At 38.8% G+C, this 24,159-nt stretch overlaps 1 protein-coding gene across 2 annotated transcripts in view; it reads right to left on the reverse strand.

Annotated features, from left to right (window-relative positions):
- The window catches only part of cdh17 (cadherin 17, LI cadherin (liver-intestine)), a 111,051-nt gene that overhangs the window by 50,596 nt on the left and 36,296 nt on the right, over nucleotides 1–24,159 (reverse strand). For both annotated transcript variants that reach the window (XM_048595466.1, XM_048595467.1), the window contains exons 6-7: nucleotides 17,909–18,067; nucleotides 13,824–14,014 (exon numbers count right to left, since the gene is read on the reverse strand). In XM_048595466.1, coding sequence (XP_048451423.1) covers nucleotides 13,824–14,014; nucleotides 17,909–18,067 — 350 coding nt within the window. The remainder of the gene's footprint in view (nucleotides 1–13,823; nucleotides 14,015–17,908; nucleotides 18,068–24,159) is intronic.

Here is a 24,159-nt window from a genome sequence, read left to right on the forward strand (position 1 = left end):
TCATTTGAACCTGTCTCCACCATAATTCCAGGAAATGCGCTCCATACCCCAACCGTTCACTGATTGAAAATGGAAATGTTTCTTTCGCAAATCACTTTTGAGTTATAGAGGTCTATCACTCAGCCAATTTTTAATCCATGTTGCTACTGACCTTTTTAATCATGATCTATAACCTTTCCACATGTCAGTAATGTGACCTTGTATCGAAACACCTTCTGAAAATCTGTGTACATCAACATCAATACCATTTGCTACATTGAGTCCTTCGGCTACCTCTTCAAAGAAATAGCAGGCTAGTTAAACATGAGTTCCTCTTTATAAATCCTGGCGAGCTCTTCTTAATCAACCGACCTTTTTCCACGTGACTATTAATTCCATCTTGGATCATTGTTTCTAGAAACTTCCCCACCATTGAAGTTAAACTGACTATTCCTTTTTGGGATCTGTGTCACTGATACAGTGATATTGTGAATGGTTTCCTCTCCTCAGAGACTTTCACCCACTCTTTAAACTTTGCATCATTACCCCTTCCACAAAAAAGAAACACCCTTCATCCCTTTAGCCCCTTTAGGCTCTTGAGGCCAAACTCTCCAGAATTTAGAAGAATGAAAGGAAATCTAACTGAGGTATATACGATGCTAATAGAGATTGACAAAGTAGGCATAGAAAAGATGTTTCCTCTAGCGGAGTAATCTAGAATGATAGGTCATGGTTTTAAATTAAGGGATGACAGATTTAAAACAGTTGAGGAAAAATTTTATCTCTCAAAAAGTTGTGATTCTGTGGAATTCACTACCCCCGAGTGTGATGGATGCTGGGAATAAATTTAAGGAGGAGATAGACAGATTTTTAATTATTAATAGGTTGAAGGGTTATGAAGACTGGGCAGGAAAGTGAAGCTGAAGCCAAAATGAGATCAACCACGATTGTATTTAATGGTGGAGGGACTGAATTGCCTACTTCTGCTCTTGGTTTTTATGCTTCTCTCCCCTGCAAATCTCCATTCATCACTAATCTCTCTTTTCCTTCCAAAATCTTAAAATATACTGTTATCATAAAGATGTGGCCATCTTTTTCACAACTCTATAATTCTTTTCAATCAGATTTCTGACCCTGCTGCAGAACTGAAATTGCCCTAAGCACAGTCACAAATTGTTTGTTCTATGATTCACTGTGCAGCACTATTCCTGATTAGTCAAAACCAGCAAAAGGTCAGCTCCCTGAAATTTTAGCTCATGTTTCTCACAACCCCAGACACTTTTGTATACTTTTGTATTCTTCCAGAATTTTCTGTTTTTATTTCATTTTTCCAACATTCACAGTACTTTTTTTTTTGCTTAAGGGAATGCAGAGTGACTGCAGTTCTTGAACTCCCAGAAAGTAAATGAATCAGATAAAGTTTGCTAATTTTTAATTAGTAGCTGTATTATGCCATGTCTACTTGGTTACCAAACAAGTGGGAACAATTCCAAGAAAATTAATATTTGACTGGAGAATTTCCAAGTGGTGGAAGATAAATGCTGTTGTCACTCTCAATGTGAGCTCATCAAACTTCGAAGAATTGTAAAATTACCTTCCTTGGGAACAGTGAAGGGGCTTGATATTGCAAGGGATAACACAATAATGCACTATTGTCATATAGGTCTATTTAATGCTGGATTTTGACATCAGACTATTGTGTATCATTGCTCATTATTCAATATTGAATGAAAAACATCCTTATTCATTTTATAATAATCCCACCTCCAGGTAATAAGCAGTAGTTTACTACCTTCTTCAATCCAACTGCTCTAAATCTGTTCCAACTAGTTCTGTCTAATTCATACATTTGAATTGCCAATGAATAAGGGACTGTTTTTAAATCCTTTTACCCAAGTCAATAATGAAAGATCAGAATGGCCGTCAATGTGTGGGAGAACGGGGAGATTTTTAATGAATATTTCTCCTCAGTGTTTATGGCTGCAAACACCTCCTCTCTGGTAACACAGTGTGGAGCTGGAGGAACACAGCAGGCCAGGCAGCATCAGAGGAGCTGGAAAGTTGATGTTTCAGGTCAGGAGGGTCCTCTGATGCTGTCTGGACTGCTGTGTTCCTCCAACTCCACACTGTGTTATCTCTGACTCCAGCATCTTCTGTTCTGATTATCCTCTCTGCTAATATGTATTATGCATACATATTACCGGGGGGAGGTGTTTGCAGCCTTAAAGCACATTAAGGTGGATAAATCCCCTGGGCCTGATCAAGTCCATCCTTAGATGTTATGTGAGGCTAGGAAAGAAATTGCAGAGACCCTTGCAGAGATTTTTGTTTTATCTTCAATCACTGATGAAGTTCCAGAAAATTGGAGGGTGGCTAATGATGCTCCATTGTTTAAAAAAGGTAGCAAAGACAAGCCAGAGAACTACAGGCCAGTGAGCCTGACATCAGTGGTAGGCAAGTTATTGGAGACGATACTGAGGGACAGGATCAACCAACATTTGGAGAGTCAAGATTAGAGATAGTCAGCATGGATTTGTGCATGGGAAGTCATGTCTGACAAATCCTTTAGAGTCTTTCAAAGATAGTTGGGGGTAGGGCAGTGAATGTTGTCCATTTCGACTTCAGTGAGGCCTTTGACAAGGTCTTGTATGGCAGGCTAGTCTTGAAGGTTAGGTCGCATGAGATCCAGGGAGATCTAGCTAAATGGTTTCAAAATTGGCTCGATGATAGGAAGCAGACGGTGCTAGTTGAAGGTTGTTTCTCATACTGGAGGCCTGTGACTAGTGATGTGGCACAGGGGGTGCAGCTCAGAACTTTATTATTTGTGATGGTCTAGTGGTATCATCACTGGACTGTTAATCCAGAGACTCAGATAATGTTCTGGGGACCCCGGTTCAAATCCTGTCATGGCAGATCGTGGAAATTGAATTCAATAAATATCTGGAATTAAGAGTCTAACGATGACCATAAATCCATTGCCAATTGTCAGGAAAAACCTAGCTGGTTCACTAATTTTCTTTAGGGAAGGAAACTGCCACCCTTACCTGGTCTGGCCTACATGTGACTCCAGACCTACCGCAATGTGGTTGACTCTTATCTGCCCTCTGGGCAATTAGGGATGGGCGATAAATGCTGCCTGGCCAGCGAGGCCCTTGTCCCGTTAATGAATAAAGAAAAAGAATTTACATAAATGGGCTGGATGTGAATGTACAAGGCATGATTAGTCAGTTTGCGGATGAGACAAAATTACGAGGTATCATTGATAGCGAGGAAGGTTATCAAAACTTATAGAGGGATCTTGATCAGATGGGGAAGTGGGCTGAGGATTAGCAAATGCCATTCAACACAGATAAGTGTGAAGTGTTGCACTTTGGAAAGTAAAACCAAGGTAGGACTTATACAGCAAATGGTAAGGTCCTGAGGAGTGTTGTGAAACAGAGGGACCCAGCAGTGCAAGTACATAGTTCATTGAAAGCGGCATCACATATAGACAGGATGGTGAAGAAGGCCTTTAGCTTGCTGGCCTTCATCAGTCAAGTCATTGAGTATAGGAGTTGGGAGGTTAGTTTACAGTTGTAATAAGTGGTTGGTGAGACTGCACTTGGAGTATTGTGTACAGTTTTGGTCACACTGTTATAGGATAAACATAGTTAAATTGGAAAGTACACAAGGAAGATTTCCGAGGATGTTGCCAGGACTAGTAGGCCTGAGTTACAGGGAGAGGTTGGCCAGGATAGGACTTTATCCCTTGGAATGTAGGAGAATGAGGGATAGATTTAAGAAGGACCTGAGGGCAACTTCTTCATGCAGAGAGTGTTGCAAATATGGAATAAGCTACCAGAGAAAGTGGTTGAGGCAGGTACAATAGCAACATTTGAAAAACATTTGGATAGGTACATGGATGGGAAGGGATCAGAGGGATGTGGACTAACTGTAGACAACTGGAATTAACTGAGTGGGACCATGGTCAGCATAGACCAGTTTGGGCCAAAGAACCTGTTTCCATGCTGTATTACTCTGTGACTCTATGAAATATTGGGGTAGAATTTCAATATCAATGTATCCATTTTACATGTATGGAGAAGGCTTTGGTCGAACGTTTCTTCCACAGGACACAATAGATATTTTTTTGAAATTCATAATATACAGCTTGGGTAGAGTCTATTTTTGGGTCTAATCTGCACTTCATGCTACCCACATAATTTTCTCTTTTTTTTCCATTAGTCTAGTCAATAGTGTTTCAGATGTCTCATTTCTTAAATCATAACCAATTACTGCCTGAAGGTTTCAGTGTTTTCACTGCACAAGGTCTTTATTCTGTGCTTCTGTTATTTTTTGGTGAATTCCTTCTCTGTAATCTTCCAGCTTGTATCAGATTTTCATCCTGTAACAGCCAGGCCTTCTACTACAAAGGACCCAGGAGTGGGTTTGGGCAAAGAGGATTAAACGTCACATACATGAGGATGTCAGATCAAATGGAATTGAGATCCAAGCATGCAGAGTTCCAAGATCTCCTTTTTTTCCCTCTCTTTGATAAATTATGTATACTTAATAGATGTTGTTGATGATAAGGGTGTGTATTTCTTTCTATCAATAATCCATATCTGATCTTAATGCACCAAGCATTGATCACCAAACTCCACAAAAATTCCTAATCATGGGTGCCTGTGGCTATTAATCACCAGGAACTGTGCATAGGGATCCATCACCAGGATCACCCTCCTGTAATTACTGCTCCCTCCCACTTGTAAACCAGCCAATCCATTTGGTCATCTACAAGAGTTAGAGGACACCTATTTCCTAGCCTTACCAGGTTCCTCAGCATTTTCAACCTCTCCTGCACACTCCCTTCCTCCCAAGCCTCATTTTTCTTCCTTCCCAATCTCTAGGAAACCTTTGACATGATTGACCTTGTTAATTGTCCTTTGCTGTACTACCAACCACTGGTATCTTTTCCAGTGGTGATTGTGCTACTAGCTTGAGTTCTATGCACATGTAACCTCCACTATGTTTGCTACTCTGGCACTGTCCTGGTTTTGCACATCATAAGGAAGCGACCTATCATTTTACAGATGTAGCAACATTTTGGTTGTACTGGGTATTGCTTGCGCTTGCGAGGCTTTTTTCTTCCACAGCACTGGCACTGACTGTTTATATTTGCTGTTTAGCTTACTCTTTGTGATGGCTTGTCATCTGTATATGTAGCATGCTTGATATCTTATTAAGTAGATAGGTCTGTTAGTCTGCCCTGATAAAACTTCCTTCCCAGAATTTGTCTGTGAGTCTTTCTAGTTTCTGCTTCCAATACTATTTGAATAGTCTTCTTCAAAGTCAGATTTTTCTTGGACTGTAATAAATCTGACAAAGGCTCATCAGTGATTGCAACAGTAGCTCTGACTCTTATGAGTACTGACTTCAGAGCTCTACAGTCACAGTTCTCCAATAATCTGCAGAAATCTTTAATGAATTTATTTACAGATTCCCCTGGATGCTGAGCACTTCTGTTAAATTTTGATTTTTTAAAAATGTTATGTGTTCTCAGATTGAAGTGCTATTAAAAGCTGTCAAAACTTCTCCAAAAGTATCTATGCCATCTTTTATATTTTGTTGATTTACAAAGTCATCTGCAATAGGACCTACTGAATGAAACTAAGTATTTACTTGCTCAGCTTGATATTTAGTATTTAATTTTAAAGCAGTACACTATACTAAGAGCTGTTTTCCTCAAGATGTCCAATTTTCACTCCATTTGTCTTATCATTAGCAATAAATCTTGATGGCAGTAAAATTTTTTCTACCGTTCTTTCTTACCCTTTAATATCTGTTGGATAGGAAATAGCAATACCTTATCTCTGTACTGCTTACTCGGGGCATTTTTGCATTTTAAAAGATCAAAATATTGGTTCCTAATACCTAGAGGTTTTCTTGCCTTCTATGGTTAAGATGGAGGTTTCTTACTTCTTAATGGGCAAAACTCAAAACTCAAGAAAATGTATTGATTTGATAGTGTGGAGCTGGAGGAACACAGCAGGCTAGGCAGCATCAGAGGAGCAGGAAAGCTGACGTTTCGGGTCGGGATCCTTCTTACCCTATCTCTGTACTGATTTGATAGTTTCTTCTGTTCTCAGTACAAATGTTAAATACTATCTTTCAAAAACTCTCAAATTTATTTAATACTTCCAGTACTCATCGTACATTATGACTGGGCCTTTTTTATGTTATCAAAGTTGAAATTATTCCAATAGTGTCTATTCCCTAGATTGTGAATATTACAATAACATTTCCACTCATCTTGCTAAAATTGTAGATTTTACAAAGTGAGACAGGCATAAGTCTTGCCATAAGTTATACTACATAGTCGACAGCCAAAGAGGTATGTAGACTAATCAGAGGAAGTTATTTTGAGCCATGTAAAGTTGGACAGCTCTGAAAGTAGAACCAGTTTCAGGAAGGTGTAAAGATTGTTCTCAGGAATAAGCAAAACACTTTCATACTGTGATATATTGTCTTAACACAGGTACTGGCAAAGGATGAAATAGTGCAGTGCTCCCAAAGAGAAATCACCAACTTCAATTTATTATGGGTTATGGTTGAGTCATTTTAGCTACACGTACTACCTTTAACAGAAAATAGCTTAAGCACATTACAGCTATGCTTTTCACATTGACATTGTGTGGTTTCACTATTTTGCAATAGCAATTATACATAGTGCCATTTAGAGGTGCAATACAGAGCACTAATAGATGGGGTTGTGAGAAGAAGTAGAAAAAGTGGAATGGTTGCTTAATGAAGGAGCCATTTTGTTTGTTCATGCAATATTAAACCTTGATCTGTCTCTAGCAGTATCAAGAACCTGCACCAGCCAAGAACCAATTGAACCATTGTAACTAAAAACACTCACACACTCTGCTTTTTGTTTTACCATGTTACGAACAAATGCACGAAAAGGAAAAAGTATACAAACCATTTACAATTCCTAATCAGGATTTAAACATGTCCTTGGGGTGCTATATCACCGGCAAGGTTACATTTTTTGGTTAGTCCCCCCGAGAATGTGCTTTAGTGCTCCCTCTAAAGCCTTCAGTTGTTGATGTTATGGTGCTCTCAAAATGGAGTTGCATAGGAGACTCAAGGATTCTGACCTGACCACAATCAAATCTTTTCACATTTCAGGGAATGTACTAATACTCATAAATATGTAACTTATTCCACAAGATAACAATTAAAAATATGCTATGGTTTGCACATGAAGTAAACATGAAATGATGACTTTCTTAATACCAATTTCTTAAATATTTAACCTAACTCTTACAATAATATGAATTACCACAGAATTCCTATGTTGAAAGGCTCAAGCTCCAGGCAATTGCTTTCCCAAGCCTTATCAAATTCTGAAGTATCTATTCTATAGTCATTCCCTTTCATCCCTACCTTTCACACTAGTTACATGAGAATTTATATGTTTCTAAGTAATACTTGGTCCCTTACTCATTCAATTAATTTTAGTCTTAAAAAAGTTTCCCACACATTTTATCAAGGATTTCTTTTGACAAAGTAGTCAGTCAAGTCGCACAATTGCATGAGTTTTTGCTTGTCTAACACCTCCCTAGAAGAACACTTGGTAAGGCAAAGAAAATTTGTAGCTACATGTTGAAACCTCCAGAAAACTGTTTTTTTCAACAGAAGTAAAACTTAATTTTGAAGACTTTGAACAGAAAGTCAGTTAAAAGCTGAACTAAATATAAATTTAACCACCTCATTTCTATGTATTTGTTTTAAATAACTTAGCACTGAAAATATTAACAATATCATGACACATTGAATGACTAACAAAGCCCTAAAGCCAAATAACTTGATGAGTAACTTAAAAATTTATAATTAAAAGCATCCATTTCTTAAAAGATGACACAACTTTTTCACTTGACAAATATTTTAGAGAAAAAAATTCAATGCGCGTATGAAGGAATTTCCCCACTTTCTACTCATGCCAAACATTTATGAGCAACTGAAAATGCACATTTACACAGTACAAAAGTTGGATGCAATATGACACAATTGAAATCTTTATTTTGTTTGGACAGTTCCAATAATTTAGTTTAAGGGGTTCATCCCATATTGGGTTTTTTTGGCAGTTACTGTAGGACTAGAGCATGCGACATATATGTGGCTGCCAATGTCTCCAAAGAAAAGAGAAAGCTGAAATATGATCAATTTAAATGGAAGGACTATAGAAATTAGATGAGGGGCAATAAAATAATATTAATTTGGTTTAGCATAAAAATAATAGCTTTTCTAACACCATCTGGCTGTCACAGATCAGTACCGTTTTGTTTTCAAATAGAAGTGACCGAGGCAAGTCAAAGTCAACTATCATTGAAATGCTGCTACTTGGACGCTGTGCACTCAGAAAGACACACTAGCTTGTAGAATGGACCAGCTATATTTCCAGCCTTTTTTGCTTGCTCTGTTAGCGCACACTCACTCTGAGCCTATCCGGATGCTCACAGCATCCCTGCCATATGTTACCTTGCCTTTCTGCACTTTGCTCCCACAGCCAGAGATATCAGGCTCACATGACTTTTGTCCTGTCTTGCCATTTAGCACAGACTCAAAGCCAGGAAGCCTGTCATGGTTGTCAGCAGGCCTCAGTCAAGTCAAGAAGGATAGCTTTCACTCAGTAAGAGTCATAGAGTCATACAGCAGGGAAATAGCCTTCAGCTTAACTTATCCATGCCAACTAGGTTTCCTAAACTGAACTGGTCCCATTTGCCTGCGTTTGGCCCATATCCCTCTAAACCTTTCCTATTTATTTTCCTGTCCAAATGTTTTTTTAAATGTTATAACTGTACACGCCTCTACCACTTCCTCTGGCAGTTCATTCCATACATGTACCACTGTCTGTATGATAAAGTTACCCCCTCAGGTCCATTTTAAATCTTTCCTCTCTCACCTTAAACCTATGCCTGCTAATTTTGGACTCCCCTACACCCCTTGAAAAAGACGTTGGCTATTCACCTCATCTATGCCCCTCAAGATTTTATAAATGAGTACAAGGTCATGCCTCAGCCTTCTACAGAAACAAGTCCCAGCCTATTCTGTCTGTCCCTATAACTCAAGAGCAGCCTCCAAAACCAGTCCAGGGACTTGCACACAGTGAATCAGCCATACAGGGCAGTCAGAGCCAGGACCCTCTTTACATAAGGAGCCAAATGATGGGCAGTCATAAGTTGTCTTGATGCTTCCTGCCCTATTGGGGTTTGCTTTCCTCCTGGAATGTGAGAAACACAGCAATCACCTGAGATGAAAGTGGATGGCACATCTATTACTCTTGGTGCTGGTTGGGAGATGTGAGTTGGGGTAGGTGAGAGCAAGAGGCGATGATGTTGCGGGCATTAGTGAGAAAGGTAGAACAGGATCCTTGGTGGAAGGATAGATTGAGTGTGATGTATCAGAGAGAAGATGATGCCACATACTCAGGTGGTGTGAAGGAGGACATTGACTTTCTTCTTACAAGGCTGGGCACTCCTCCAGATGGCTAAGACTGCTTCTTACCTGAGTGGCAACTTCAGACAGGGCTGGCTTGATCTGCTATTGTGGCCTCCACTTCTGGTCCTAGGGGAAGAGGAAGTCCCATTTGGTTCCAATTTCTCCAACAGGACCTCCAAGACATGACCCGCAAACCCAGGCACTGATTTCCATGTCTGCCATGTCTAGCACAAATGTCAGGAACAGAACAGGACATCTCTGAACTGACCAGTTGCACAGTGGCCTTTCAAAGGTGGTGCAGGTATTTCAATGGCTGTCTGCTCTGTGGCAAGTTGTTCCAGGGCTAGTGCATGGTGAGACTGAGCATAAATCGAATGCGACAGAGATGACGTTTGGGGTTGATAAATAATGAGACAAGTTTGGTAAGATACAGCGACAGAACTTGCTTGATCTTGCACCAACAAACCCTCCAAAAGCATTGTGGCAATGCAGTTTTTGCCAAATAAAAAACATAAGGTTCAGCTCAGAAGCTTCAGCAGATAAAATTATACAAAATGCTAATGGAATTCCAGGAGCCCATTTTAATCCAAACAGACCAGATGGAATCTAACAGAATCAAACCAGCTGTTATTTAACATCTGAGTTTACTTTCCATTGAAGTTAAAACAACTCAAATTTGTTGCAAAAGTTATATAATGAATAAGCCAAGAGGTAAATCTATATAGAATGTTACTAAGACCTTACTTGGGCACAATATTGAACTCCACAGTATAAAGAATATTGAGACTTTAGAGAAGATACAATGCAGATTGATTATGAAGCTATCCAGTGTACAGAATGCGAATAATCAGAGAACACAGGAGCAAAGTACAATGAATGCTGGAGATCTGAAATAAAAACAAAAAGAGCTGAAGAAGCTCATTAATTCTGTGAATCATAGAAAATTCTTCACATTAGAGACTTGAAATGATGAAGTTCACCTTAAGGGAAAGGGTCTGTTCAAATAATATGCCAACATTCAAAATTAGATTGGAAAGGTGAATGAAGACAAAGGGAGGAAAGAGAAATGGGAACAGAGTAATTAAATGTAATTGTGATTCTTTGCTTTTGTGCAAATTAAAGACTAGCATAACTGTATGCTTCAAATGGATTGTTTCTGTAAGATTTATATATTTCTAAGGGTTCCTCCACAGAGAAAACTCTTCAGGTATATCCATTTCCTGGTGAATCACAGCAACTAAAACCAATGGCACTGAAATTCTGCTTTGTTCTCCATTTATCTATTTCAAGTTTGGTAGATTCCCAGGAAAATTATGTAAATTGTTGAAATTTTGTTTGGCGACCAGGAGAATGTCCGGGGAGTTCCTGTGTCAGTAACCAAAACTGTGGCCCGTATGTTTTTTGGAGCAGGAAATATTGCAACATATCCTGCTCATTGCACATTTTTGTGCACTTTTTAAGAATTTTTTGTCCATGCAGTTGATAATCATGGTGAATGGGCAATAGGACATCTGAGACCTCTCTGAACAAAAAGAATTTACCAGTGAAATTAAAGGACAGAGGAATGACCAAAGGAAAGCCCGGAAAGAAGAATTTTATCAAAGTAAATTCAACATTAATTTATGCATGAAAATAAAGAGGAAGAAAAATGAATGAAGATCGAGATAAAGCTATCAGGAAAGCAAAATAAGGAATTTAAAGGTATACAAAAACTTAAAATGTAACATTTTTAAATCACCAACATTCACCAACAAATATTCAATCTTAAGAAATAAGACTTTTATAATTGTTCACTTTTTGAACAAGGATATTGACTGGCAGTTATCAAAATTATCATTTTTATGGTATTTCTGCTACAAATTACTAGATGGTTTTCTGGGGCAAAGTCAATGTATAATAAATATATAAATTCATGAAAAGTAAAGGGAGGTTACATTCATGAAGCAGAACAAGTCATAGTCACAGGACACCTCTTCCTGACATCAGGTTGATGACCAATTTGTTTACTGATTAAAGCATACATTCAGGTGCCATTATCTTCCAGCAAAATGTGAAGCAATATTATTTTGATAACTGATTTCAGTTTTAACATTAATTGCACTCCAAAGTCCTTCAGTAAATAGTCATAATGGATTGTAAAAAGAGGTGGAGACCCATGATCTAGGCTTTCCAATCATTTGTAAAACTGTAAGACCATAAGACGTAGAAGCAGATATAGCCCATTCGGCCCATCAAGTCTGCTATGACATTCAACAAGATCATGGGTAATCTGGTTATCCTCAACTCCACTTTCTAGCCTTTTCCCCATAATGCTTGAATCCCTTACTGATTAGACATGGATATACTTTGTGGCTGAGCCTCTACTCCCCTCTAATGTAAAGAATTCCACAAATTCACTACCCTCTCAGAGCAGAGATTCCTCCTCATCTCTGCTTTAACTGGTCAATCTCTGAAACTGAGATTATGTCCATTTTTTTCATAAAATCCTTACAATATGGAAGCAGCCCATTTGGCCTATCGAGTCCCTACCCAATCCCTGAAACCCTGCATTTCCCATGGCTAACCCATCTAACCTGCACATCCCTTGACACTATGGGCAATTTAGCACAGTCAATCCACCGAATCCACACATCCTTGGACTGTGGGAAGAAATCAGAGCACCCAAATAAAACCCACGCAGACAAGGGGAGAATGTAGAACTCCAAGCAGACAGTCGCCCAAGGGTGGAATTGAACGGGGGTCCCTGGCACTATGAGGCAGCAGTGCTAACCACTGAGCCACTGTGCCACCCCTCTTGTCCCAGACTTTCCCACAGCGGAAACAACTTCTGCACATGTCCCCTGTCAATCCCATTAAGAATCTATATGTTTCCACAAAATCTCCACTCATTCTTGATGCCAATGAGTACAAGTCCAACCTGTTCAACCTCCCTCCATAAGAAAATCTCTCCATTCTCAGAATTAATCTTTTGAACCTTCTCTGGATTGCCTCCAATGCGAGTATATTTTTCCTTAGATAAGGGAACCAAAACTATTTACATTATTCCAGGTGTGGTCTGATTAATGCTTTTAATAAGGCTTCCCTATTTTAATAACCCATTCCCTTTGAAATAAGAGCCAACAGTAATAAACTACCACAAGCTTTTTGTTAATTATGCATAAGGACTTCCAAATCCTGTGTTTCAGCTTTCTTCAATTTTTCTTCATTGAAATAGTATTGAGCTCTTCTATTCTCCATCTGCAAAGTGCACAGACTCACAATTTCCCTATTTTGTATTTCATCTTTCAAGATTTTGCCCACTCAGTCAACCAGCCTACATCCGTTTGTAGACTCTTTGTGGCATTCTTTCTGTTTACATCCCTTTAAATTTCTGTGCCATCCACAAACTTTCTGATAGTACATTCACCTTTCTCATTGAATTTATTTATATAAATAGTAAATAAGTGTGGCCTCAGCACTGATCCCTGTTAAACTCTATCAATTACAGGTTGACATCCTGAAAATTCCACCTTTATCCCAACTCTCTATCTTGTATCTTCTAGCCTATCCTGTAAGCATGCTAAATACTACCCCTAACACAATGGTCTCTTAGTTTATTAAGTAGCCATATATGTGCGATGTTATCAAACCCTTTTTGGAAATCCAAATATATTATAACTACTGGTTTCCCTTTACTACCCGGCTTGTTACCTTCTTAAATATTTGTCAGGCATGATTTTCCCTTGAAACCATGCTGACTCTGCTTGATTAAAATATGTGTTTCTAAATGCTCTATTATCACATCCTTTATAAATATGCCATAACAGTTTCAAAATGACACATATTCAGGTAACTGGCCTATAGTTACCTGTTTCTGCCTCACTCCCATTTTGAATAAGTGTTTTACACTAGCAGCTTTCCAATCCTCTGGAACTATTCCATAATGTAAGGATTTTTGGAGGATTATTACCAATGCATCCATTATCTCTGTAGTTACTTCCCTTAATATCCTAGGATGGAGCTCCTCATCTCCAGGGGATTTATCGGTTTCGGCCGTATTAGTTTCCCTCACATGTTTTCTCTAATGATAGTTATTATATTTATTTTCTACCAACCTTTGGCCTGTTGATTATTTCATAATTTTGAAATCCTATTAGTGCCCTATTCTGTGAAGGCTGATGCAAAATATATATTCAACTCATCTGTTATTTCCTGCTTCCCATTATTATTTCACCAGACTCTTAGAGCATATTCACTTTTGGTCTGTCTCTTCCTTTTTATGTATCTGAAGAAGTTCTTACTGTCATTTCTATATTACCTGCTAGATTTATGTTCCATTCAGATGGACACAGGGAGAGGCATTAAAAAAAAACACCTACCCTTGTGATTATCTTGGGATGAGGATCTGTAGAATTCTCCATAATTTCTATTTCACCAGGTGACTTCCACAAATTCTCTTTTACAGCAATCTTTACCATAGTATTTGTGCTCAGCGGCAAGGGAGCTGAATCTTTTGCACTCACTATCAGCTGGTAACTTTCGTCTTCTTTTGGATCAATTAACTGATACCCTGGAAAAAAATACATATTTAATAAAATGTCACTCCTTATCATTCATCACTCTTCCTGACTCAAAGGCAACAAAGACATAAGGCACTATTAAGCAGTGTACTGCAGGCAGTGAATGGAATGCCATCCACTTTTATACTGCTGCTCAAGACAAATTTCTACCTTTGAAAATTTGTCCACTGTGAACAACTTTGGAGCATACCAACTTCATCTTACAGTGCCTCAGGCATAAATTAGCATAGTATTCATTAGAGATGCTTTGTACAATGGCAAACATTTATGTTTCATCATGAATTTATCTGATGTTATATTTTGATAATACTTGTATTGTAAATGTATCAGTATAGTGGTAAATATATTCTGTTACTATAGTTGATGTGGGAAGTAAAAGGTTACCACGGTTCATATTAAAATTGTTTTTCTCTCTCTGGACCACTAACTGCTTTGGCAGAGGGGGAGCCCCCATTATCAGTAGATACCAGAAGTTTAATACTTTTTGTTTTATACCAGCCCAAGTTTACTTCCATCCAACTGACTGCTGGGGCCTTTTTGGAAACTCAGAGATTATGAACCAAGACATGGTCAGAGAAACTAAAGGAGGAACGAAAGGTTGTATTAGCATCACCAACCGCTAACAAACAGGCTGGGGGAGGTGTCTTAGCATGTACGTAAAGTTAAGGAGTTAAGGAGCAACAGGATTGAAGGCTAGGCACACTGACCAATGGATTGGTCAGAGTAGGAAAATTTAAGGCATAAAGGTGAAGAGCATTTTGTACAAGGGAGAGACCAGAATACTGAAAAATGTTGCAAGCACTGAAGTACCAGGTGTGTTACAGAACATAACCTGAGAACATAGTGCAAGAAAGAGATGGGCAAAAGTTGAGGAAAAGAATGGTTGGGACCCTGAGCGGATTGTAGTCCAGCAAAAGGATTGACCAGAAAGAACCAAAGAATAAAACAGAAAAGTAAGTCATAGCTCTGTGTCCCATGCACATGTAATTGTGTAAATCAACAATCAATCTCAAAAATTACCAGACAGAATCCTGGGAAGACAGAGCTGATGTATGAAGAGAACTGGATTGTTAGGACTACATTCACTGAATGATGGGGAAGTTTCACTGGAAATGTATGAAATTCTAACAGGACTAGACGGGACAAATGTAGGAAGGACACTCCCAAAACAGGGAGTCCAGAAGCAAGAAGGTCAGCAATAATTAATTTGGAGTTGTTTAACATTTTGGGGAACTGTCCTAAGCTGTTGGGGTGGTCAAATTGTTAGAACCTTAGAGATCAGACAGGTTGTCACTTAGAAAGGCAGGGATAATCAGCATGGCTTTTTTAAGGGAAAAATCATGCTTTACAAATGGGATCGAATTCTTTGAGGAAGTGACAAGTAGGTAGTGCTGTGGATTTGTCTACTTAGATTTTAGTAAGGCATTTGTCAATGTCCCACATGGCAGATTGGTCAAAAAAGTAAAAGCCTATGGGATAAATGGTACTATGTCAAATTGGATCCATAGTTGGATTAGTAATAGGAAACAAAAGATAATGGTCAATGGCTATCCTTGAAAATGGAAAGTTGTTTCTAGTTTTGTTCCACAGTGTTTAGTGTTGGGACCTCTGCTGTTTGTTAAATACATTAACAATTTTAACTTGAACTTTTTGGGGCACAATTGGGAAATTTGCAGATGACATAAAAAATTGGCCATGGATTGGATAGTGTAGGGAAAGCTGTAAGCTCCAAAATCTGTTGATGATTTGGTGGAGTGGGCAGGAAAGTGGCAGATGGAGTTCAACATTGGTAAGTGTGAGGTAATGCATTTAAGGAGGCCAAGCAATAAATGGAATATACTAAGAAGGTTAGATGAAGTGAGAGATCTTGGCTTGCAAGAGCACAGGTCCCTAAAGGTAGCAGTTCAGGTAGATAAGGTTGTAAAGAAAGCATATGGAATGCTCTCCTTCATTGGCAGAGTTATAGAATAAAAAAGTAGGGATATAATGGTGAAAATATAAATGACACTACAGGCCACAACTGGAGCATTGTGAGCAATTCTGATCAGCACATTAAGGGAAGGAAGTAATTGTTCTGGAGACACTGCAGAGATGATTTACTGGAATGTTACCAGGGCTGGAGAATTGGAGCTATGAGGATAGATTGGTTTGGGTTGTTTTCCTTGAAACAGAGAAGGCTGAGGGGTGACATGATTGAGGTTCTGTATACAACATTATGAGGGGTAGAGATAGAGTAGACAGGAGCAGCCCATTTCCCTTGGCGGGGAGTTTAAAAACCAAGGGTCATAAATTCAAGCTAAATAGCAGAACGATTAGAGGGGACATGAAGAAAACCTTTTTTTGGTGGGTGGTGGATTGCTGGAATTCACTGCCTTGGCTGGAGGTGAGAGAGATAGAAAGACCCTAAACTCTTTTGAAAATTAACTGGATCTGCACTTAAAGTACTGGAAGAGGCAGAGCTATGGGCTGTGTGCAAGAAGATGGGATTAGAAAGGGCATCCAGTGTCTTTGGATCAGCATGGACAAGATGGGCTGAATGGCCTGGCTTTGTGCTGTATCATTTCTATGGGTTCTAGGATAGTTAAGGAAAAGTAAATCAGAAGGGTCAGAGTAAACCAACATGCTGTTGAAAAGATAAAAGTAGAAGAAAGCTTGTGTGGATTCTTCCCTTTAGATTGGTTATACAACAGGAACGTCAGCTCTTTTAAAGGAGTGTCACAATGAGGAATTTGAGACAGATTAAAAAGAATACCATAACAAAACAAACTAAAAGTTTCATTATAAGATTTACATTGAGATTTCTAGTTGAAAAGCATAAGCTGAACACGTTTTAAATGAGGGAATTGAAATCTGGATATAAATTCTCAATTGAGAATAAATGGTGACATTTAATCAAAAACAGAAATTGCTGGAAAGGCTCAGCAGCTCTAGTAGCATCTATAAAGAGAAACCAGAGTTAACGTTTCAGGTCAGGTGACCCTTCTTCAGAATCGGACCTGAAATGTTAACTCTGATTTCTCTTCATAGATGCTGCCAGACCTGCTGAGCTTTTCCAGCAACTTCTATTCTTATTTCTGACTTACAGTGCCTGCAGTTCTTTTAGTTTTCAGTTAATATTGGATACTGCTAATTAGAATTGAAAAATTGTTTGGGTTTGAATCAATCCTTGTGTTTTCAGTTCAGATTGTTAAAAGGAAGAGAATTTGACAGAGAAATCTAAAAGAAAGCTGAAACTTTGAAACACTGTTGGTGAATAGCATTCTGAAATTCTCAAATTCAAATTCCTCACTTGTTTGAGAAATATCTATTTAGGCTATTCCATTGCACAAGGCTTGTTCCATTTTCATAGGGAAGGGTTGGTGACATCATTACTATTGGATCTGAGAACTTTTGCTCCACCAGCTTTCAGACAGGCAGAAAGTTAAAACAGAATGTATATCTTTGCAAATGTATTTATATTGAGTATTATAAGAACTTTTAAGTTTATGAATTGTCAGATTAACCCGTTCTCTTTTGAGCAAATTGCGCTCTCTACATCTCGATAATTGCAATCGCAGGAAGTTTCAATAGTTTGATCAAACACCAGCAATGAATTGAAGTTGATAAATCAAATTCAATTGAATTAAGTTGGCATCCTGAAATGAAATTTAAAAAAGACTGTAGGAAAACAGCTTTAATGTTACAAGCCCCAGTAACTAGAGAGAAACATAACTTTAAATCTATGAACTCTGGTAGCACTTTATTTTCTATATCAACAGAATCCTTTGAAAGTACTTACATTGAAATGTAAAGTTAGTGATTTCAATAATAATGATACATGGATATGTCCTATAGTTCAGATAGCTTTTTAGTAGAAGAAAATGTTCATCTTAGGGTTAACATACCTTCTTCAGTTGTGGAGATTCTTCCAGTTTGATTATCAATCTGGAAAAACATTACATCAATATTGTTTGGGATTTGTTGTAAGATGCTGTAGTAGATTTTAGCATTAGGCGTTTTAGGGTCATCCAAATCAGTTGCAGTTACATACATGAAAGGCTTGCCTGTAAATAGATTTTAAAAATTACATTATACGCATACAAAGATAACTTCCCCCTTTTGCACTTTGAAAGGTCCACTTTTCATTGCTTTACCTTAACCTCCCCAATATCTCACCCAAGCAGCCATTCATCAGGTCAGAGTGTGGAAGGAATTTAGTGGGAACCAGGCCTGCAACTTGCTCGTGTGCATAACTGATGGCTGTCACTCCTCACTGACAGTATATGTTTGTGAAGTCAGCTCAAAGTTTAATCATTCAACAGCAACTAAGTATATACTTAATACAGTAACCTTCCCAACAAGCTCAACAACAGTATAATCAAAACCAAAACTGTTTTGACATTTCTTGACTCCAAAGCACAGAAGGAAAGTTTAGGAAAGATGACTAAAAGCTTGGTTGAAGTAAAAGCCTTTTTTAAAAGACATCTTAAACAGGGGAAAGAGATAGAAGTTTCATTGAACGAAAAGTATCATCACCTCATAGTCATGTCTCTGCCGAAGCCATAATATCAACATTTTCATCAGCAGTAAACCCAAGAATAGCAAAGGCTTTATTCAAGGGGACCATTTATTCTAGGCAGAGGTGAGACAGGGAGCACTGATAGCCAACCTGTCAGTCCACCAGGGCAAAGATGGGAGCAATAAGCAGAATAGAAAGGAGATTGGCAAGAATGAGCTCTGGTGGCCCATGGCTTAGGAAGATGTTGAATAGATTAAGTTTGGACAGTTGAGTTTGCTGAGCCTTGAACAAATTGTCGATACAGAAGGGAGATGCAAGGTTATTTAAAGCAGAACCAAATCTGGCAACAAGAGGGTAAGAAAGACACTGTGTAGGAAGAATTGGCACTTTCAAGGGTACATTACTCGAGGTCAAAGAAAGAGAAAACAAGCCTGGCAGCAGGAAAGGTAACGAGAAGAAGGGGAGATGTGAGATTTGAAATGTGGAATTTTTAAACGATCTTAAAATTATGGGGCTGATTTTTCACGGAGTTGTGGAGTTGCAACAGAGCTTTAAAAATGATGGATGTGAACTGATTCCTGATTCTTACCCCCATTCCCAGTTCTCTCAATCTTTGGTGGTGTGAGAGGCTGCAGGCAGAAATCCAAGCCCTTCCATTCTGGATCTGGTTGGCTACATTGTGGGTGTCAGTATCTCCTGGCCACCAGCAATTATCAGAGAGTATGGCCTGCTTCTCAAGGACTCATTTTTCACTTCCTCTAAGAGGAATAGTGAACTATAGTCCAGATATGGGGACCTTTAAAGAGACAACTTCAGATGCCCCAAACCAATGCATGCTCTCTGACCCACATCCATGAGCCCCTCATAACCTCATGCAAACCCATGCCCCACACGAACCCCTAATGGCCTCTCATTCCCTCCATGAAAACACAGAGTACACCTATGTTCCTTCATCCAGTATACACTCTGCGCAGATCCAATGAACCGTACAGTAACAACAGTACAGGTGAACATGCTTTAAAAAAGAGCCAGGCATTACCTTTCTTCAAAAAATGCAGCTACAACCCTATTAAACTCTCTATCAATTAGAACTTTAAAGTATTAATAATAGAAACTAAAGGCATTTGACAGTGCTTTAACTTCTGGAACTAAACGTTTAACAGTGACAAAATTAAACCCGATACGGTCTGCAAAACTAGCAGAGAAGTTATGTTTTCTCTGCTGTGCATCTGTTTCAACAAAATAATGGAAGGCTGGGATGTTCAAGAGCCTCATCATGCATTTGCTTTGTTTCATCATCAAACTTGTATTACACTAAGAATTACAAGCTAAGACACCAGCAGTCATCTTTGTGGCATCCCACTAGTAACTACCAGCCAATCTATAAATGACATGATTACTTCTATTCTTTGTTTTCTGTTGTTTAACTTATTTTTAAATTCATACTAATATTCTTCTGACACATAAATAAGGAAAGGAGACCTGAGATGAGACTGGAGCCATCAAAGTTGGAAAAGATAAAATCACAAGCAGTGGTGGAAATATTGAATAATTATTTTACTTCAGCATTATCCAAAGAGGTAAAGCTAGTAACATTTGGCTGCCATATTGTAAAAAGGCTGTAAAGACACTGGGGAGGATGCAAAAATGATTTATATGGAACTGCTGCAGGAGGTTGCAATATGTATTGATGTTGCTGCTTTCAGTGCAACTTCCTGTGGAAAGCAAGCTTAGACAGGAAGAGCAGAGATACACTTTTTTCTGGAAGGGAAAACAGATGAGGGTTATTGTATTCATTGAGTTGTGTTTGCCATTGCAAGCTAAATCACAGATATGCTTACAGAACATCTAATTGGCATTAACAAATAACTCACGACCCTATACCTTCAGCTTAGTGTCAAGCAATGGGCCACACTAATCAGTGATTATGCCTCTGCACTCAAATTTACTGACAAAACCAAAGAGCTTTTATGCAGATTTAGATTCTGCACTGGCCACCATCCAAAAAATAAGACAAATAGGTTCTATTGGAAGATCTTAATACCAAGTTTGGATTCACCACCACCATTTGGAAGGGTACCATCAGGATTGAAGGGTGGAGAAATCAAATATCAATAGCCCCCAACCTCCTCACCAAGTGCATTAAATATGGTCTTATCATTACAAATGCATTTTCATTAGAAAGATAAATACAAGGCAATCAGGAAAGGCCCTGATCCAAGCATTGGCACCTTCAGGACTATATCACTATCTGCCTCTGGGCTGAGAGGGTTCTGGACTTCATTCGCACCATTCAGCATGCAAATGACTGCTGGACAGGTCACAGGTGTTTACACTCCACCATGAGCCTGCACCTGGCATCAAAACACTGGATATAAACAAAGAAATTGAGGACAAAACTTAACATCTACATACTTCAAGATATAGCAATAAGAGAACAATACAAGGTGCAATATTCTTCCTGTCTTGTTCTCACTGGCTCAGTAGGTAAAGAAGATCAAAACATTCGATGCTACGCAGTCCTGCACAACACACATAGCTTTTTCCATGTGATCAAATCTATCTAGGAATCAAAAGCAAATGTTACCCGCCCCCACTTGGCTGAAAACAGCAATATTCCTCCCAAAGTCGAAGCAGCTATCCAAGAAAGTCGAAATCTCTCAACCAGGCGTCTTTCGTATCAGACAAAACAATCTTTCATCAACTTGAAAGATCAAACTTGGGTGGGCTGCCGACACTTGTTGAATTATAAATGTCTATTCTACAGATGAAGAATAACAAGCTGTGTGGTCCCAACAGCATTCTTGCGTTCATTATAAACAACATTCATAAAGCTGGTGTTCATAATCTCAATCTCAGACCATATTACAAAAATCTGTGAAGAGCAGGTATTTACTTCATGACTTCCACAATGCTTCACTTTACAAGAAATTAATTTGTGAAATCGGTAGAAGCACCTCCTTTCTGTGGGGAATGTTTCCACACATATACTCCTGAACAACACCCTGTCCATCAACAAAGATTTACATCTGAAGATTCCAATGCAGTTTCTGATCATCCACTGAATGACAGATGTGATATTTGTTTCTCAATAAATCCAAAGAAAGTGTCTGGAACAACACAAATTGCTCTACAGGATATTTATTGATATATAAAAGGCAGAGTGACCAATAGCCCTACATTTTTTAGGGTTTGTCCCTTACTTAGATTGTTTGTGCTGGGAAAAATGGCTAAGTAGCTACTGCTCCTAACCTACATGTTTTAAATCTTCTGTCTATCATTTCTAGAACAGCTGTTGCTCTTCTCGTCATGACCATCTGTCTACTGTAATGATCGTCCTTGGAAGCCCTTTCAAGAATGCTCCAGTGTCATGCATGTACAGCAAAATGTGTTACTATTCTGCAATTTTTGTACAATAGTATGATGTCTTTTGCAATAGATTGGAGGATAAGCATTTTTGTGTTCAGATGAGCACCAAGTAAGACTGTGTGATTGTTCCAACTCACTGCAATATCTACTATTGCTTTTTCATGGCTATTTGAGTTCAACTTCCACAGGGTGTGATTGAGTTTCACCTAGATTGAAGTTTTTCAACTTCAACCAAGGTGAAAGCCAAGACTAAGATGATCCTCCAAGTTATCCACAACTTACAATATCCTGACAACTGCACAGTTATGGCCCATATTAGAAGCAACCTTTTCAGCTCTGTATACTAAACGGTTAGTCTCTCACTCAACTTCAGCAAGACCAAAATACTCCACCAGCCTTCCCCTACACAAGATGTCCCCATTCCATGGGACAGCTCTCGATCTCTCTGCCCAAAAATATGTAGCTTCAATATTGTCCTGGTGAGTCACCTTGGGATGCACAAATCATGAAAACTGGCAGATGTTGGCTTCATTTCAGTAGATTGGCAATGACAATGGCAAGTAATGCAAGATTATCCCTATCAGGCTGGGTCCCTTGAAAGGGATAGCTGAGAGATGATCTAATTTGACATCCATACAACTAGGAGTGGTTTGAATTGAGTAGATAGGGAAAGAGACCTGATTTCCACCAGGCTGGAGACCATCTCCGCCAAAGTGACAGGGTTTGTCAGAAATTGCAAGTTGTGCCCAAAATCCCAGCCTCTCTCTTAACATTCGGGTGAGACTGGGGATAAGCCACTTCTAGGACACAGATAATCCTTTAAATGACCAGTTACCTCCACTAATTTTTTTTTTTGGAGTCTCTGAAATGTAGAAGCCAGAGCATGGAGATTAGACTAGGCAACAGCAGACCTGTTTTCAATGTGTTTCCTTTGGATGGGCAGAGTACTTCTTTGGAGAGCTGAGCTACCCCTGCGGATATGGTCCTAGAACAGATTAGAGGTCAGGGATCTTTTGGTAAAAGTTTCAGGTATCATAAGCCCTTTGAAAATTGTCAAATTTATCGAGAGCTGTCAACAACAGCTTGACCTGTCAAGAAGTGCCTTGGAAGTATCAAAATATCCATTAATGAATAGCAATGCTTTATTCAAGAGTGCAATCTGCAATATAGAAGTTCAAGTACATTTCTTCTCCTAAGTGCATGGGTAGTTGTGGATTTGTTTTTTTTATTCATCCATCGGATGTGGTCTTTGTTGCATAAGCCAGCATTTAGTATTCATCCCTAACTGCCCTGGAGAAAGAAATGGTGATCTGCCATCTTGAACTGCTTATGGTGTTTGTCATTTAGTGACATCTAAAGGGTTCTTAGAGAAGAAATGCTAGGATTTTGACCAAACAACAGTAAAGGAATGATAGTATTATCCAAGTCAGGATGGTGTGTGGTTAGAAGGAAATTTGCAGGTAGTGATCCTCCCATGCAACAGCTACACATGTCCTTCTCAACAGTACATGTTGCAGGTTTGGAAGGTGCTATTGAAGGAGCTTTGGTGAATTGTTGCAGTGTCTCCTGTAGATGGTACAAGCTGCTGCCACTGTTCATTAGTGGTGGAGGGAATAACTGTTGCTGGCATCTAATGGGGCCTCAATTAAGCAAATTGTATTGTTCTGGGTGGTATAGAGCTTCTTGTTGTTGGAACTGCACTCCAGAATATTTGATTAGTCAGCATGGTTAGTGAAGGGGGAAATGCAGATGGAAGTAGGCACTAAGTTGGTATACAGGGATATGAGGTGCCAGACTAATAGTTAGAGGGGATTAGGTTGTAAGGCTGGTCACAGGTAAGGCAAGGTATTGAGTGGTGATGAGGGAAAGTGAGGGGGTGTGAGACGTGATTGCTTAATGTTGTCTTGGGACAACTTTGGTGGAGGAAAGGTACTCTTTAGTGGAAGTAAGTTACCCATTGTGATTGTGATTGTGCTTGTGTGTAGAAAAGTACATAAACTCATTGGGGCTTGAAAAGTTGTCAAAAAACTGTACAAAATGTGCAGCTGTAAAAGTACGTATTTGAGAGTATCTGTTTGTACAAATACATGTTAGGATTTGTGTTGCTTGATTGATGTTCCAGGCTCTCATTTTCATAACTTTTTCCACCTGTTTATTGAATGGATCTGTTTACTGACATAAGGTTTTAATACTTCAGTGACAGGTTTGTTGACATAAGATGTTTTAGCCATCTTAGCAAAATGTTTATTTACATAAATTATTAAACTC

This window comes from Rhincodon typus, chromosome 4 (genome assembly GCF_021869965.1).
Source record: "Rhincodon typus isolate 14 chromosome 4, sRhiTyp1.1, whole genome shotgun sequence".
Lineage (NCBI taxonomy): Eukaryota > Metazoa > Chordata > Chondrichthyes > Orectolobiformes > Rhincodontidae > Rhincodon > Rhincodon typus.